At 44.7% G+C, this 17951-nt stretch overlaps 1 protein-coding gene across 8 annotated transcripts in view; it reads left to right on the top strand.

The window, feature by feature from the left end:
* Positions 1-1020: 1020 nt before the first annotated feature.
* ARID1B (AT-rich interaction domain 1B) overlaps positions 1021-17951 on the top strand; it is a 325490-nt gene continuing 308559 nt past the window's right edge. For 2 of the 8 annotated variants that reach the window (XM_021532089.3, XM_021532086.3), the window contains exon 1: positions 1452-3274. In XM_021532089.3, the coding sequence (XP_021387764.3) occupies positions 1523-3274 (1752 nt within the window). In that variant the 5' untranslated portion in view covers positions 1452-1522. Of the gene's footprint in view, positions 1290-1448; positions 3275-7380; positions 7597-17951 lie in introns of those variants that run through there. The other 6 variants (XM_077782156.1, XM_077782157.1, XM_077782158.1 and 3 more) reach the window with 6 other exon arrangements.

Here is a 17951-nt window from a genome sequence, read left to right as displayed (position 1 = left end):
TCCCAGTTTGCTGTATTCATAGCCAAGTATTTAATCTCCCAAATGCTTTCATTAGTTCAACGTAATGTGTGACTATTACCTTTTGTTATACTAAGGTATCCCTTGTATTAAGATAGTTATAAAAAAACCTTCAAACCATTCTAGTTCAAAAATGTAGGTCAGCAGCAGCTTTCCATTTGGAGCAAGTTACTCAGATTATATATTTTGGGTTTTGTGTTACTACGTTTACATGAGTGTCTTGTGCATACTGGAAATTATATTGTTTGGGGAATCAATTATGAGACTGAAAATGTCTCTGGCTCTTTGATCATCTCTTGTTGAACTGCAAATAAGTACACAGAACATATTGAAAACGGCCCTATATATAAAAGCATCATCAGTGCAAATGACCGTTAGAATTTGGAGACAGCTGGACAATGTGGACAACTGCAAAGATGCTACCACTGCAGAATTGTAGGTTAAATGTTATAACCGTCTATACATACAAATATAAATCTTCAAGGGGCGGGTGGCTTGTGGGGGGGGAATCCAAAACAAGTCTAATTTCTCCGTCACACGGACAAACGTGTCCCTGCCCTCGGAACAGGAGGCGGCTGCTGAGCACGGAACACGGGGCTGGGGGGCAGCGTGCGGCCCCCCAAAGTTTGACCGATCCATCTTCTCCGGCACAGCTGGAGCGCATGGCGGCTCCTCGCCTCCCTCCCGCCGAACCGGCCCGCGCGGGGCAGCGCCGCCGGCGGCACCCTCGGCCCCGCAGCACCGGGGACAGTCCCGCTCCCCGCCCCGCCCAGCGGCGCCCGTCGGGGCCCGCCTCGACCCCTCGCTCGGAGCAGCTCCCGCGGGTTCGGTGCTCCGCGCAGGCCGCGACCCCCGGCGCGCACACGGGCGGGACCCCGCTGGGAGCGGGGGGACCCGCGAGGGCCGCGCCCCCCATCCCGCCGCGCTGCCGGGAGAGCAGGGAGGGGAGCGGGCGCCCGATCGAGTCCAGCGTGGAGTCCAGTCCGCGTTTTGCGGGTGCGCGGGAGCGATCGGGGCGGAGGGGGCGATGGCTGCCGGCGCTGGCTCGCTCGCTCGCTCATGCCATGCTGGGCCAGCGCGGCTCCGGCAGACGTGTGTTTACCCATATCCGGGTTAGGGAGGAAAGGAGGAGAAAAAAAAAAGTTTCATTTAAACCTGAACAAAAAACTTTCAACGTGAAATCACACAGCGGGAACGGGCACGGACCGTAAGGCGTTCTTACCATTTCTAACCTCAACCACGGACTCGGGGAGGGAAATCGCTGTAACTCGGTGCGTGCGGAGCGGTCCGCAGGGGATACTCTGGGCTCAGTCAAGTCCCTGCCCCGGCCGCTTCCCCTTCTGCCCCTCTCCTCTCCTTCCCCCCACCCCTCTGCTCACCCCCCATTTTTCAGGGTGGGAGTAGATTTTTTTTTTGTTTGTTTAGTTTTTCAGTTTTGGGGTTTTTTAAATTTTTCTGTAGTTACTATTATCTGCACCAATTTCTCCGGACTCGCAATGTTGCGATGATCATGGCCGCGCAAGTCGCAGCGGCTCCGGCGAGTGCGAACAACAGCAAGGGCAAAGCCCCGAGCCTGCCGAGCGGCCTGGGCCCAGAGCGAGGCCCGGGGGGGGCCGGGGCTCCCGGGCCGGGCCCCGCACTGGGGGTCGGCGAGGGGAGTCCGGCCGGCAGCAACAGCGTGAATAATTTAGATCACCATCTCCACCACCACCACCGCGGCGAGCCGCCGAACATGGCCAATAACGCGGCTCCCGCCGCTGCCGCCGGTAACAACAACAACGCCAGCGGCGGCGGTGGCGGCTCCTCCTCGGAGCCGGCTCTGAAGGAAGGTGGAAGCTCCTCGGAGTTATCTTCTTCGTCTTCTTCCTCCTCCTCCTCCTCCTCCTCCAACCCGGGCTCGGCTATGGAGACGGGGCTGCTCCCCAACCACAAGCTGAAGAGCGTCGGAGGCGATCACCCCGCCGCGCCGCCCCACCACCACCATGCCCACCACCCGCATCACCATGCCCACCACCACCATGCCCACCACCCGCACCACCACCACCATGCACTACAGCAGCAGCTAAATCAATTCCCGCCGCCGCCGCCGCAGCAGCCGCCGCCTCAGCACCATCCCGTGCAGAATAACAACAGCAGCCTCGGCGGCGGCGGCGGCGGCAGCGGCAGCAACAACAACGGCGGTGGCGGTGGCGGCGCTGCTCAGCCCAGTGCAGACATGGAGCAGCAGCAACATGGAGGAAAAGACAGTGTTTTGGGCGCTCAGGCCGAGCCCACCCAGCAGCCGCAGCAAATGCTGAATAAAGGCGCCGACGAGGAGGAGATGCCCGGCAAGATGGGCGAGCCCATCGGCGGCCGCTACGACCACCCCGGCTTGGGACCCCTGGGCGGACAGCAGCAGCCCCAGCAGCCGCCCCCGAGCGCTGGGAGCGGCGGCGGCGGCCTCGGCGGCGGCGGCGGGAGCGGGGGAGGCGGCGGCGGCCCCTCCGCGGTGGGTGTCTCGGAGTTCAATAGCTATTATGGCAACCCTGCCCCTGCCCCTGCCAGCAGCGCTACGGCGAGCCGCGCCGGGCCTTGCTTTGATCAACATGGCGGACAACAAAGCCCTGGGATGGGGATAATGCACCCCACGGCGGCCCCCAACAGCATGGACCCCCTGCAGAACTCCCACGAAGGGTACCCCAACAGCCAGTACAACCACTACCCGGGCTACGGCCGCGGCCCCGGCGGCGGCGGCGCGGGCGGCGGCGGCGGCGCGGGAGCCGTGGCGGCGGCGGCGGCGGCCGCTGGGGCAGGCGGCGGCGGCTACGGGGGCTCCGCGGCGGGATACGGGGTGCTGAGCTCCCCGAGGCAGCCCGGCGGCGGCATGATGATGGGCCCCGGCGGCGGAGCCGGCCTCGGCAAGGCTGGTGCCGGCGCGGCGGCGGCGGCCGGCGGCTTTGCGCGGTTCTCCGGGCAGAACCAGCACCCGTCCGGGGCCACCCCTACCCTGAACCAGCTGCTCACGTCCCCCAGCCCCATGATGCGGAGCTACGGCAGCAGCTACCCCGACTACAGCAGCCCCAGCGCCCCGCCGCAACCCCAGCCCCAGGCAGCGGCGGCCGCCCCGGGAAGCCAGCAGGCAGCGGCGGGCATGGGCATGGGCAAGGACATGGGCGCCCAGTACGGAGCGGCGAACCCGGCCTGGGCAGCGGCTCAACAAAGGAACCACCCGGCGATGAGCCCCGGGAACACCGGGCAGGCCATCAGCAGGACCCAGGTAACTCCCCGCGCTCGGTTAATGACGGTTCGTGTCTGTGTCGCTCGTGTCGGGGTCTTAGTTTCTTTATAATTCACTTTCTTTCTCTCCCCCACCCCCTTTTTTTTGTATTTTATTTTTTTTTCTCTTTACCCCCCCCTTCCCCCCTCCCCCCCCCCCCCCCCCCGTTCTCTTCTGGGCCACTTTTGCCCCTCGCTGCCTCCGTAGCGAGGGTGAGCTGTGCACAATGCGTTGGGGCTGGAGGCACCGGAGTGTGGCTTTCGCTGCCGAAATTAGGTTGTTCTCAGACCCAATTAATATTTTCTCCCACCACTTTGAAACAGTGTCGGAGAGACGCAGGGCCCGGAGGACAAACAGCTCGGGACGGACGGGGGCGGGGGATTGGATTTTGTAACCGGAGTGCCGGACCGGGGGGCTCCCGGGGGATAACGTCCATTATCTTTCACGGGGCCTTTTTTTCCTTCTCTCTTTAACCCGTTGCCTTTTTTTTTTTTTTTTTTTTTTTTTTTTTTTTTTTTTCGATCTCCGAGCAGAACGAGTTGCGCCGTTGCGCGCTCTCAGCAAATTAGTTTGTCACTGATTGGAGTTACCGCAGTGAGATCCACGTAACGCGGCCGCGCTCCTTTCCCTGTGGGAAGAGCGCGCGCGCGCGTGTGTGCGCGCGTGTGCGCCCGGTCCGCGCGGGTCGTCCCGGCCCGGTGACCTGCAGGGGACTCGCCCGCCGGCAGGAGCGTGCCCGGTGCGCGGACGCGTAATTGCCTTTCACTTCTCCGCAAACACACGCGGAAATTAAAAAAAAAAAAAAAAAAAAAAAAGAAAAAAGGAGAAAGGGGAAAAAAAAAAAAAAAAGAGGGAAAAGTCCTTGGCGTAAGCGATGGGGCGCGGGCACCGGCGCAGGCCGCCGCCCCCGCTCCCTCCCGCACTCCTCTCCCCCAGCCCCGGTAACTCCGGCGATCGATGGATGGATGGATCCGATCGATAGGCAGGCGCGATGATCGCGGGGCGGCGGGCGCGGCGTAGCGCCTTTCCGGGGCGGCGCGGCGCGGCGCGGCGCGGCAGGAATGCCGGCTGCCGGGCGCGACCCTTGGAGGAGCGTCCGGGTCTCCTCCGCCCGCCAGGTTGGGAATTTGAATTGTGGAGGTAAACTGGCTGCAACCGTCTCCCGACAGCTGCCTCCGAGTTGACATCTAATCTGCCATCTGATTGGCTCCGCGCGCGCCATTGGGCACCTCGCGCCGCTGATGTAAATAGAGGCGCTGGAGCGGCGCAGGCACAGGAGCCCCCGCCGCCAGCGCCGCCGGCTCCGGGGGGCACCGGGGCACCGCCGGCTCCGGGGCACCGCCGGCTCCGGGGCACCGCCGGCTCCGGGGCACCGCCGGCTCCGGGGGGCACCGCCGCCAGCGCAGCGCGGGCACCTTCCCCCGCCCCCGGCCTGCCCGCGCCGCCTGCTTCTCCTGGGCACCGATTGATTTATCTACTTACCTATCTTTGCTTACTTATTTTAGATTTTTAATTCCGCGCTAATTAGAGGCGGTAGGGAAAGTGCCTCGTAATAACAGTGCTTTTGGACGAGAGTTCGGGTTTTCGGCTCGCGCTCGTGCCTTCTTAGGAAAAAAAAAAAAACAACCCAACCCTGACAAACCTAAATATATTGTAATGTTGCGGATTACGGATGTTGTGCAAGGGATTGGATTTTTATTAAAAAAAAGAAACCAAATACTAATTTTGTTGCGTTTCTGTTAGCTCGATGCCTAACGTGTGCATGCCTCTTAAAAAGATCGTGTTTGCATGTGAGCTGCTGTAGGTGGGAAAATGCCGTGTATTGTACAAAGAAGGGAAGAAGGAACCGCTCTGCCAGAGGTTGTGTTTGTTTCAGCTCTGCAACAAATCCAGATATTCGGGAGAAAACGTGCTTTTGGGTTTGGACTGTGGTTAGAATACTTCAAGAAGCATCGGGAGTTGTTGATCTCATTATTTTTCTACACAAGTGTGAGATTAGGCTTGAATTCTCAGTAGGAAAGTGAATTGTGTTAAATGGAGTACTGCATTAGAATTTTATGGGTTTCTTCTCCCTTCAACAAGATCTTTCTATTAAGAACTGTTAAATCTTTTAACAGCTTTTAACAGCAAGGTCTGACAAGAACAAATGCAGGTGTATGCTTTTGGGGTCCTCCAATGGCTGGATCTTTCCATAAAGTAATTAATAGAATCTGGAGAAATCACCGCTTAATATTGTAAATGGTGTGTTAATACTGGAAAAAAAAATAGCCCTTAGATGGGCTGTGTGTGTGTTTGTCTACTTCCAATAGACCATTCCTGTCATGTTTTTAATTTTTATTCCATTTTCCTTTCTTTTTCTTCCAAGGAAATAAGATTTTTGTGTGTGTGTTAATTTTTACCGTTTTTAAAATTTGTGATGGCAAAAGGGTCACTGGAAGCCATAATGTAATGTGACCTTGTATGCATAACGTTTCATAATTACTCTAAAATATTTGCATTGTCTCCTTTTAAACAGGTAGTTCAGAATTTGTAGCTTTAAAAGATAGGAAAACCATTGTCACACATGTACGTGCTAGTTCAGGGTGCTCTTTCTTCGTGGCAGAGATTGTTTAAAGTATTTTATTTTTATTGGAGGAGTGAGAGCAAATTCATTTATGTCCTCAGTATGACCCTTAGAAATACTTCCTTATATTTATGGGTTTACGTCCTCTCTTACAGATTTCTTTTTTCTTTTTTTTTGCACCGTACGGATTGTCATGCAGCTCAGAAAAATAGTCTGTCAAGAGCACAATTTCTTTGATTATTTTTAAAATTATTTTTTCCTCAAAATAATTGTCATAAAGGCAAGACATCATTGTTTTTTGTATTATGATTTTTCCATTTAACCAGTAAGAGATTGAGATAAATTTTTTTGGGGGGGTTTTAAATTAATATTTTTTGATTTATAAAATGGGTTCTGTCAAGAAGTAGTTACCATTAGCTTGCAGAACACAATTGGTCTTGTACACTGTTATTTATTTTTAATTCCCACATGTCAATCTCCCTGTAAGTAGAGAAATTGATTGCTCTTTGAAAGAGAAAATGTATATTTAGTCCATCATCTGAACAGAAGACTTCTCTTCAATTTTATTAATAATCATCTGTGTGTGTACTCTTGATATGTGTATACACACATTAGAATATGCTCACTTGTCATGTGTCTTTGTAAAGCAGATGTTGATTGGCCCCTAAGCCTATAAGGAACTATTGTCCTGTGAACAGAGAAAAAGGACTGACAGTAGGTTACAACATCTGAGATGCTTGTTCAGGAAATTTTTGCCTCGGCATGGGTAATTTTTGTAATATGAAGAACTGTGGCATCCTACTCCGAACTAAGTTTTGTATTTGTCCAGCCGATTAAATTATTTAAGAAAATTTTGTTTCCATTTAATTAAATCACCTTACCCAACTGAGAGATATGATGGAAGCATGCATCAGAGGCTTCCTGCTTCTGAAGAAAAGCACATTTTCGAAGCAGATGGATGTTGCTCACACAGATACATTGATTTCGTCGTGGGGGACTTGTATGATGCTAGTACAGTACCTTGTCATTCAGATCTTTTGATTATTGATTAATCCTTGACAGTGTACAGATATTTGGAGTCCTAAGGCTCCTTTTATTCTTCACTTCTGATTTGCACTGCAGTAGTTTAACACATTAGCTGGCCTGTCAGTGTGCACTTTATACACATCTTTCTCCTTTGTGCACGTGTGTATGATTTACATACACCTACACAGAAGGAGAGAACCTGGGTCTTTTCAGGATTACCTGTATAAGATACAGAGGAAATGTTAGAAGAAAATCTTTTGAGCTGCTGTGAGTTTGTGTATGTATTGTTTGTTTTGTTGCAGAGAAACTCTGAATATGCCTGATTCTGCAGCTCTTTTTATGCCAAATAGATTGCCCGTATTGACAGTTCTGGCTAAGCCAAGGCTACAGAATCATGTCCTGTGCCTGAAGGCCATTAAACAGCTGTTAGTGTGGTGAATAGATTCTTGATGTCTCAATGGGAGAATAAAATATATTTTTCCCTGTGCAGTTTCAAATAAACATTTTAGTATTCACATAGCTTCTATTTAGAAGTAGCAAATAGCAATATTCACAGTTAGTAGCATCTATATATATATTACGACCATATATTTGACACTTTGTGGTTTGGTGTTCAGTTATTGGTTTCTGTAGTAGCGCTTATGCCTACACATGGAACAGCAGAACCCTGTGTATGAGATACAATGAAGAAAGAGAGATGCAAACCTGCCTACTCTATTACTGCTTCCATAATGTAAGGATTCTTCTACTAAGCAGTTGATTACCATCTTTTTGGCATTCTGATCTGAATCTCGGGAGACAAAAACTAAGGAATGTAATCCATTGCTAAATTTTCTAGTTACATATGTAAAATAATGTTTTTGAAATTACTAAGCATGGTCTGCTAGGTGATGTTTATTCATTCTGAAATAGTATCTTAGTTAAAACTAGATTAAATTTGTGCAGTGAAAACAAGTTTGATTAGCTACTGATAGATCTTAGTTTTATTCCTCAGGTATTTTGTTATAGTTATTTTGACATTCTAATTGTTAATGTAAGAATGGCAGTAGTTTATTTACTCTTTGGTCCCTAGGATTGTACCTGTGCCCTACACCAGTTACTTCTTTTAGTACTTCTTCAAAATGTGCCATTTAGCAGGAAGCTTTGAAGATTCTCTGTGGATATGTAAAGCAGTGTTGCCACATTCACTGTGCATGCATGCTCAAGGCTGCAGAATTTCAGTAGCATGTGTTTGTGGTAGGCTAACTTGCTAGAATATATTTTAGAATTGTGATTATTAAGGTACTTGGGAAAAAAACTTTTTTCTTTCAATTTTGGGGCTATTTACATAGTGTTAAATATATGTTTTGGTACGATTGAATGAGGACTTTAATTAAACTTAAATTAAAAGTATACCTTAGTGGTTTTCAAATTTGTTTTGAAAACTAGTAAGAGAAAAGTGCTGCTTAGCAGTGTTGTTTTTGTATCGCTTGGTGCTTATAGACGCAAATAAATGTAATGCCAAAAATCTTGCGGAGCCAATCATATTAGAGTAAAATTTATTTTAAGGAAGTCTTACCTCTTAATAAATTTAAAAATATTTTTAGTAGACCTGAAGGGTTTCTGTATATTTACTGTATGTTTTTCCATTCAGATCATAGTATTACCCTTTTACATTTTCTGTTCCCCAATGGTACCTGTTCATGCTCAGTTTCACACACAAATGCTGATGTGCTGGCAGAGTGCTGCAGTGTTTGTGTTGCAGGTAGGCCAGACAATTTCCATTGTTATACTTCCAGTTCTGAGAGTGTGGCATCCAGTGATCCACCAGGAGCACATCAGCTCCAAAAAAGTCAAACACATCCTTGGTGATGTTCCACTGCTGTCAAGGAATCCTCAAGGATGAATGTATCTTAAAAAACCTGTGTGAATCTGTGAACAGTGGGGACAGTGGCTAATTTGTACAGAATTGATTTTAGCTACCTTTATCTTCTCAGTAACAATATTCCAAGTACATTTGATCTTTACACTATTTTTCTAGAGTGCCTTGGACTGGAGTAAAAAATTATTCTTTCTGTAGTACAGGGTGGGGAAACTGAGGCACATTACATCCACTTTTCTTCAGACAGGCACACACAAGGACAGGTGTTTTGGAAATAATCAGGGTCTTGGTGCCATAAGCTCTAGTTTTTTAATAAATCCAATCTTATTGTGTAAACATTCTGTTGTGGGAGAACGTAAGCTTTACTGGAATCTATTCAGCGAGTAAGAAGACAAATAACTGAGCGAAACAAGAGATTTTCTGCTCTATCAGTACAGTCACGTTAAACTAAAGGCACCGTAATTCAGAATTTCAGTATTCCTTGCACTATTTTATCATTACATACCCAATATCATCTATATAAAGATACTAAATTTCTCATAGAAATTAAACTCTGAGGAAACTTGAGTTGAACAAGTGCCCAGAAGCTTAACAAGTATCACAGAACTTGTCTTTTGATGAGTATTTTGCATAGAGCACCAGTGTGTGCTGGGGTGGGGTCAGCATGAGGGTGCAGGCACAGACTCCCTTACCACCAAGTCCAGTTGTTTTATCTGGCAGATACATTCTCTTCAGTTTTGAAGTGAACAGATTTGATGCAGAAATCATAGTTGTTGTGTCTTATTTAAAGATTGCTTTTCACATGGGAATTGTTCTTACTGCAAATATGAAGTACCTTTTATCAAACTTGGTGTTTACAATCTAGGATGCTTATGTTATCTGAAGGTGCCTGCAGTTGTTTTGGAAATTGGGAAACCTGAGATTATTGTCCTAAAGCTTTCATTTAAATAGTTTATCTATGTTTATTAAAACTAATGTGAAATCTGTGTAAAAGTTTTTGGCAGACATGATTTGAAAGGGTGTTGATACATTGTGCATTTATATTCCATGTACAGTGGAAATGTTAGTTTCCTTGTAAATTAACAAGTTTATGAAGTGGCTGAATTTCTGAATGTGTAGTAGCCAGTTTATGGATGTAAAACAGAGTTTGATGGTTCTGCAGCATGTATAAGGAATTGCTTTCAGTGCAGACCTATCAGTGTGTGATCTACGTTCATATTACTTTTTGTATTTGAGTCATTGTGTGTTAGTAATTACGTCAGGACTAACCATGTGTAGAAGTATGTAATCTATTTATTAGTTTTTCTCTAATTTTAAGATCTATTAATTTGTAAAATTTGTTTTGCAACTAAACATGCACAATTGCCAAATGATGTCCTGCCTTTAATAATTCACTGCTGTGCTCTATCTTTGCCCTATGTTGTAGGCTTCTCAGATTTGAAAAGATACTGAATTCAGGTTTGTGATGTAGTAATTGTTTATTAAGACATCCATCTGAGTGATAGGCCCTCTGACACTCCCATCTGTAAAGCTGTGCCACTGATCTCCCCTGCCACTCACATCAGTCTCTTTCTGACCATTGGAGAGTGGAGAAATAATATTCTTCTAATATTTTTTTACCTTTTTTTTTAATTAAGAAAGTAGATATATGTGGAATTTTAGTTTGTTCCTAAAAAAAGATTGAATATGAGAATGGGAAAAAACCTTGATGTATAAATTCCCTTTTTTTTTTTTTTTTTTTTTTTTTGGTTTTTTTTTTTTTTTTTTTTTTTTTTTTTTTTTTAAGGGATAGTGTTAGTTGTGTTACTATTAGAGTATTGCAAGCTTCCTCTTCAATTTTTTATACTCATGGGGTTTTGGGGGGGTGGTTTGGGGTTTTATGTCTCTTTCGGTTTTTTGTTTTGTTTTATTTGGTATTTGTTTTAGGTATCTTTTTACTCAAAAAAATAAATCTTATGTAGCAAGGCTTTCTCTCGGATGTGATTCTGCCAAGTTACTGCATCAATTTACTTGCCCTTTAAAGACCACATGGCCAGGTTCACTGTGAAGTTCTGTTATTGCAGCTACATAGTTAGATTCAGGGAATTAATTGCATCCTTGACTAATAGCTGTTGTGGCAAACCCCTTTGCATTTAATTTACCATTGGAGTGGTAGCATATCTTCACCGCCAAAATAACAGCCTTTATAAGAAGCCTCTCTTGAAGGGTTTGCAGGTATGGCTATTGAGGTATTTTGCTGAGTTTTTCAGAAGGTTGATAGTTCCACAACAGGTTTTAGTCACTTTTTAAAAGGGCAAAGAGGTCTGTGTTGTGTGGCAAAGAGAGGGCTGTCCTGGCTGTAGCACCACTCCCTGGTACAGCTGTCTTTCACAGGAGGACCTCAAGTTGGAGCATGGTTTTTATTTCTTTATTTGAGTAAAGAAAGAAAATCGGTTCAGAAAATCCCAAAAGGAGGGATCCTGTTTTAAAACATAATTGTAGTCGTGTGTGCTGTTCCCAGTGTGGACATGGCTTAATTCACAGATTGAAGTGGAATAGTGCTTTCTTTACACAAGCACTGAATTCAGCCATGGTAAGTAAATTATGTGACTTCAGGAAAATGATATTAGTAGAGGATTGGTGCAGGAATTCTTAAGATCTCTCAGCTGTCTGCATGAGCTAAGGGTTGCTGGTTTCACTGACTGATACCTCAGTTTCCCCATGTTAAAATAAATAATATTTTTTGCCTTATTTAATCGTTTGAGTTTGATGTGCAGTTTTAATTACCGAATAAGGTGGAATAAATAGGCAGCCTAAATATTTGTTACATGGGAAGGTATCCACTCTGCACTGTGCCTTCCTCTGTTTGGATGGGATCAGAGACTTGGTGTTCTCAGCATTGATGATGTTATTTGGTTAGCTTGTCAGACTTACTTGTTTGTAAGCAAGATACTGGAACATCAACTCTGAAAATTTCTTTTGAAAGCACAAGGACAGGATTTGTAGTTCCTAAATTTTATTCTTTTAAAGTTAAAAATAAAGATAAGGAGGTTTGTTTTGACAGCATCAAAGGAATATGCTGGTTTGTTTGCAGCCTTTGATTTGGATGGAATGTATGGAGTTCTGTATTTTATTTTTTTTTTTTGTGTAGCAATTTATGTTGTGAATATCTTGGATTTTCTGTTTATATGAAACGTTGGTATTGATGTCTTATTTTCAGGCATGATTTATGGAAAATAAATGTGCTTTTGTGATTTTTTTTTTTTTTTTAATTTGGTGTTTCTAATTTGGTTGAAATTCCCAAGCAAAGAAAAGTAATAAGCATGTTCTTCAGAGCTGTTGCTGTTTTAAGTTTATGGTTGGTCATAGATGCTATTTAAAGAAACATTTTTGGAAAAACAGAGGTAGTTACATTTGAGGCTGTTTTAGCTGCGTACCAGCAGTAGCAAAATAATTTTACTTGGCAGTTTTACTTGTATTTGAAAGTTCTCGCTTCCTGTAGGCAGAAAGGTCGACTCCTGTGAGGGAGGTGCGTTCGTGGTGCCCGTGGGACGCGCCGGGATGTGCGGATGCCGTTGGCTGTTTTGCCGAAGCGGCGCCCGGTTGAGGCATTTCCCTGACGGGACGCGGGGCCGGGAAGGGCGGGGGGCGGCGGGGCGCCGGGCCGGTGGCAGCGTCCGTGCAAGTTGCACACGAAGCGAACCACTTCTCTTGTGTGGCGTCACATGATCAAAATATTTTCCCCTTCGCCGCTGCCAGAAGCTATCTATTGCTTTTCGGCGAGCTCGCCGCTCGGGCAGCGGGCCAGGCGCTGCTCCCGGCCGCGGGATGCCGCGGCGCTCGCCGGTGGGAGCGGGAGCGCGGGCAGCGCGCGTGTGCGGCCGGGCCCTGGCGGCCGCGGGGACGCGGCGCGCTCTGCCCGCGCTCCGAGCGGCTCGAGCCTTAACTGACACTTACTTTACATCTTTGCTTGCAAAGAGACACTGCATTTGTTTGTCTTGTGTGTTACATTTTAGTTTACAATATATGTGTTTTTTCTTTTAAATCCCGAAGCTAACACACATCCCTTGTGATAGCCCCCCCCCCCCCCCCCCCCCCCCTTCCAACCTGGCACAGAGCCGGTTTTCCTACTAACAAACTGTAGGAGCTACTAATTCAGCAACATTTCTGAGATTTTTAACTTTCTGCAGAATGCTCTTTTTGTTGTTGAACATGTGGTATGCAAATACAAATGGAAATAGTGCTATGGCGTATTTTGTTGTGGGTTTTTCTAAGTATTAAAAACACATTTTGCTTTTCTAATAAACCCCATAACCAGACCTTCTAATGTTTTGATATAAATAGCAATTACACTAACTGAGATTCAACCACAACTGAAAAAAACCCATTTAAAATAATTCAGAAGAAAAGTTCCCAGTTTAATTGAGCTTTTCCTTTAAAGAGAAGGGACTGATTGGACCAGCAGCATATGAAACAAAGTGTCATTTTAGAGCAGTGTTCTTGCAGTGATCAAGGTGTTGGAGTGGAGGCCAATATTTAAAGATTTTTCCAAGAATTAGCTAGGAATCTAAAGGCTACTTCAGTTTAAGCTGTCGAGAGCTTTATGTGTGATTGCTGATGGCAATCAGAACATTTTCTGGATTAACTGAGAATGAACCTTGAAAAAGACCCTTGAAAAGTTTTAGATTTAGGTACGTGGACTGGTTGTTTCATATATTGGGACATTTAGGGATTTGGTTTTTCACAAGAAACGTGCTAAATGCAGCTGTTTGAACAAGCAGCGGAGGGGGATTCTCTGTCCCAGGAAGACTTTGCATAGCCACACATTCCTCCTTTTAGTTCTTCAGCTCATTTCAATAATAATAGCAACAGTAACAATGCACTTTCTCATTAAGAGGAAGGTTGAGGAGGGCCTGAGTGAGCTGATACTTTGCTGGAATGTGGTTGACAGAATAGTGGATGCAGTCTTCTACTTTTTCTGCAGATCCTAATGTTGTTATGTGTCAGCTCTGTTGTGTGATGTGGTTGCTTAACACTCTTCTTCTGTATTTTCCCCTTCAATGAGTGAAAGATTTATTTGTGGGTTATTTAAATCTCTTTCATTTTTTTCTTCCCAAAGTCATAGTACTTGTTGTATCCAAATGTCATCATCTTTTTCTGCTCCTTTGTTTTGTGATACTTCTTTTTCTTTCTTAAAATGTCTTTCTTACTTTCCAAGTCACTGGAGTGATGGAAACATCATCCTTACTGTCTTCTGCAATTTTAACAGTTGTGCAAGAGTGATTGGTGTAACTGTATAGTCACTGAGAAAATAGCTTTTGAGTGATCCAGGTACCCATCCTGATTTGTATTTGTTCCTCTGTCCTCCAAGTTGACAAAAGTTGTTGGGCAGAGAGTGGCAGCAGGGAAAGTCTTCACTATCCAGCTTCCTGTGCAGGCTCTCCTAGTGACTACAGGTCAAGTTGCATTTAGGAAAAAGGGGGAAAAAAGCCACTAAAAAACCAACCAAGCAAGTCCCCCAAATCTTGGCAAAACTTAGCAGTACAGTAGTAAAAATTGTACAAGTAGTTATCTGTGGGTGATGGTGCTGGTATTTTTGTTTCAAGTTGTTCTATTGCTGATCTTCTAAGCAATAGCAGACTTAAAGGAGGGAAACAAACAAAGGGGGCAAAATCAAGCTGAAATGTAAATGTTGGTGTGCATAGTTTTTTTACCTGGCATGGCAGGTTTGATTAAAAAATATATATATTTGCTAAAAAGATATTTGAAAAGATGTCTGCATGAAAATTCAAATGTGGTGCTGCTGTACATGTGGAAAGTGTAGAAAAGACTGGAACTGAGGAGAGGGAACACTTGGCATATGACTGTCTGTAGTAAGTAGTGATGTGGTGTACTAGATATGTTCTGTGCAATTTTATAGAACTTGATACTTCATTTTATAGATTTCTTTTCCTTTTAATTCTTCTCAGAAGATAGGGGGTATAGAGAGCTGCCAGCGATGGTTGTTTGGTTGTTTGTTGTTCCACAGTACCATATTTTATTTGAGGAAATCTATCTTATGAAGATGGTGAATGAAGCCTGTTTAAAAAGTGAGTTAAGATCCCATTGTTCTAAATACCTTAGTAATTCAAGAGAGAACTGAGGCCAGTTTCCTCCTGTTTGATAGTTTCCAAATTCTGTTGCTTTGCCTCTAAAAAAAACCTAGATGTTTATTTGCAACAGTCTGAAACCTGAAAAAACCCTCTGCAATGTCTGATTTACCCTCTTTGTTTCTTTTCTCTACTCCTACTTTTTAACATTCAGTTTAAATTCTTCATTTGCTTGTGGCTGATATCTTCCTTGATGAGATGGAGGGAAAGTAGGTGCTTTTTCTTAAAGGCTGCAGCGAGTCATGGCATCATAATGGAAGGTTCAAATATTTATGATTTCTGATGACTTTTTTACTTTCTTGAAATTCTTGATCTCACATATGGTTGTCTGTCTTACTTGAGCAAATTGTCTCAGCTAGTGTGCCAGAAGTAGAAAGAAATGCAGTTTACCTCTCCAGTAGTGGGTTTATATATATATCTATATCCAAAGAGACAATTAACGTGACGGGGTTTTTGTTTCCCTTTTTTTTTTCTCCAAATGTTTGATACTGAGCATTCAGTAACATGTTTTTTTTGTTGTTTTTACATTAATACTTGGGAATAAGCAGCGAATATTTTTTAAAATTTAGTTCAGTGCATGTACATCGATCAGAATGTCCATGTGGGTATTCCTCAGAAAGACAGCTTTTTGTCCTTCTTGGCTTTTGAGGATCACAGGCTGAAACAAAGAGCAAATTAGCAAGAGAAAGTTTGTAACACATAAATGCGCAGGAAAATATGTGTTGAACCAAATGGACATCTGCTTTTTGTGTAGATATGAAGCCAGAATTTCTCTTGGGGGAACTGAAGAAAACTTGAAAATCTAATTTGTTTATTTCTGCATTTTTCAGTAGCCTTTTGTTACACTCCTTGAGTACACTTTCATCCAGTTTTGTGTTGCTAAAAGGTCCTGGACCACTATGTGAGTCTGATGGTTGTCTGAAGCTGATCTAAGACTTCAGTTCTGCTGTTAAGACCAGTCCCCACCTTTTTATCAGCTCCCTGCTGCTTCCTTTGTGTCATAAGGTGAGTCGCATCAGCTCGGAAGATTTGTCTGAAAACTAATCCTGCCAAACAAGACCTGTGAATGTTTAGCTTTCAGCCGGATCATTGAGCAGATCTGACTTGCAGCATAATCTTTGCAGCACAGAGGTGGAGCAAAGGAGACAGCTTCTTTGGTGGTGGTACAGGTGGTGGTTCTGTCAGCCTAAACTTCTTCTACTTTGCCTCTTGAGTGTAAAATTAGTCTGTAAATAATGACAGGCAATTTCTTAACATTTCTCTGGAGCAGGAAGCCATTGTTATCCCTCTCTTAAAAGGAGAGAAGCTGAGGCAGAGAGTGATTTTTTTTTTTCCCCCAAGGGTGATAATTACACAGAATGCATTGATTGCAGTGGCCAAATAAGCTGTATCTTTGAAAAACAAGATATGAAGGGTGGAACTCATCTAACCATATGTGCTGTAGGCATTTGTACCTGATCTTTTTGTGTATCTTCAGTGCAAAAAAATAGTCAGATCTTCGTGTGAATCATCTCATCCTAAAGTAGATGTGTAATTCTTGTCTAATGAATCATGCGCGTAAAGTTTCATGCTTTTCCCCTTGCTCTAAAGAAAGTCTAAGCTGATAAACTCAGGTGTTGATGTCAAAGGCCAGGTGAAATTAATTCCTTCCACTATTTACAGTGTTTTCATACAGGCAAATGACTCCAGACTTGTGTTTGAGTTCTGGACTAACTTAGCTTCCTCTTCTTGTCTTGCTAACCTGTTGGAACTAATGGTTTGCATACCCATTTCTGCTTAAGCTCAATACATTTCTGTTTTGTTGTTGTTTGTATAATGCCTATTCAGAGATTTTTTTTGCTGCTGCTTTTCTATTGGTATGCCAAATGTTTGCATGTAAGAAATGTCAGTATAATTTATTTTTACCCAACATATTTGCAGACATACTGGCATACTGGCAAATTTGAAAATACCAGGATGAATTTCCAGATCAGTTGACCTTCATGCTTAGGTATGCAGTTTCCTCTGTACACAGATGCAAGCTTTTGATTTGGAAATCGGGCAGCAGTTTTGTTGTGTAGATGCTGCTTCACAGTCCACTGAAAATCTTTACCTATTGCTGGCACTTCAACTTGCAGAGAAGTGGGCACCTCTGGGAAGGAGCTTCCCTGCTGTGGTAATCCTCCTCACCCAGCACTGGTGCTCCCTGTGCCTCTGCGTTCCCCACCCTGGTTGCTCCAGGGGGTTTCTCTATGGGGCCTCGTGCAGAGTAGCAAACCCAGTGAGCACTTTGTGGGGCTGAGGGGCTGTGCTGGGCATGGGGAGTCAGGAAGGGGCTGCCCTGTCAGGAGATCTCTGCCACCGAGAGGGACAGTGGTTATGAAAGCAAACAAGATTTGTTCTGAATGCTACGGATGTATTCCAAGGTGGCAAAACTTGGTGTTATGCTGAGGGATGAAATTGTTTAGGACAAAAGGAAACGCAGGGATGCCTATCCTGCATAGAGCTCTTCTTGGCAGTATCGTGTTTTCAAAATGGTTAAAGAGGAAAAACCACAGTTTGCTAAAGAGATTTACCTGTGTATCCTGAAAAATGGGTACCATAATCCTTGGCCTTTCTTAGTGAAATATTTAAAATGCCCAAACTGAAGTATTTTTGTGATTAATAATTTCACTGGTATCTTTGTAGCAGCATGCCAGTGCTTTGCACTTTTTGGAGGCTGGCACAACCATATTTTTGTTTACATCCTTTTTAAGGGATCTTTCTCACAAAGGGCATCAGTTTATTTGTTTTAGGAATAGTTTTCAGAGTTAGGTATTCTCAGAAAAGTTGCTTGTTTTCAAAAAATTCTGAAGAGTATTTTGTAGTGTTGAAGATTGTATCTCTTTTTTAGTTCTCTCTTATAATTTGAGGTTGAACTAGAGGCATGATTTTCAGATGTACTGTTTTTCCTCCAGTGTGTACAGGGGGAGGAGGAGGAAGCATGGCTTCCTCAAGGTTGACTGAAATATTTTAACTTCTATAGCAAATGAGGTGAGAATGAAATTGTCAGAAGGATAGAGACTAAATTATTGAAGCACTTGACTGTTTAAAGTGGCTGGGGATGTACTATAACAGGTG

Source organism: Lonchura striata, chromosome 3 (assembly GCF_046129695.1).
Source record: "Lonchura striata isolate bLonStr1 chromosome 3, bLonStr1.mat, whole genome shotgun sequence".
In the NCBI taxonomy this organism is placed as follows: Eukaryota; Metazoa; Chordata; class Aves; order Passeriformes; family Estrildidae; genus Lonchura; species Lonchura striata.
This window is presented reverse-complemented; position numbering and strand designations above follow the sequence as displayed.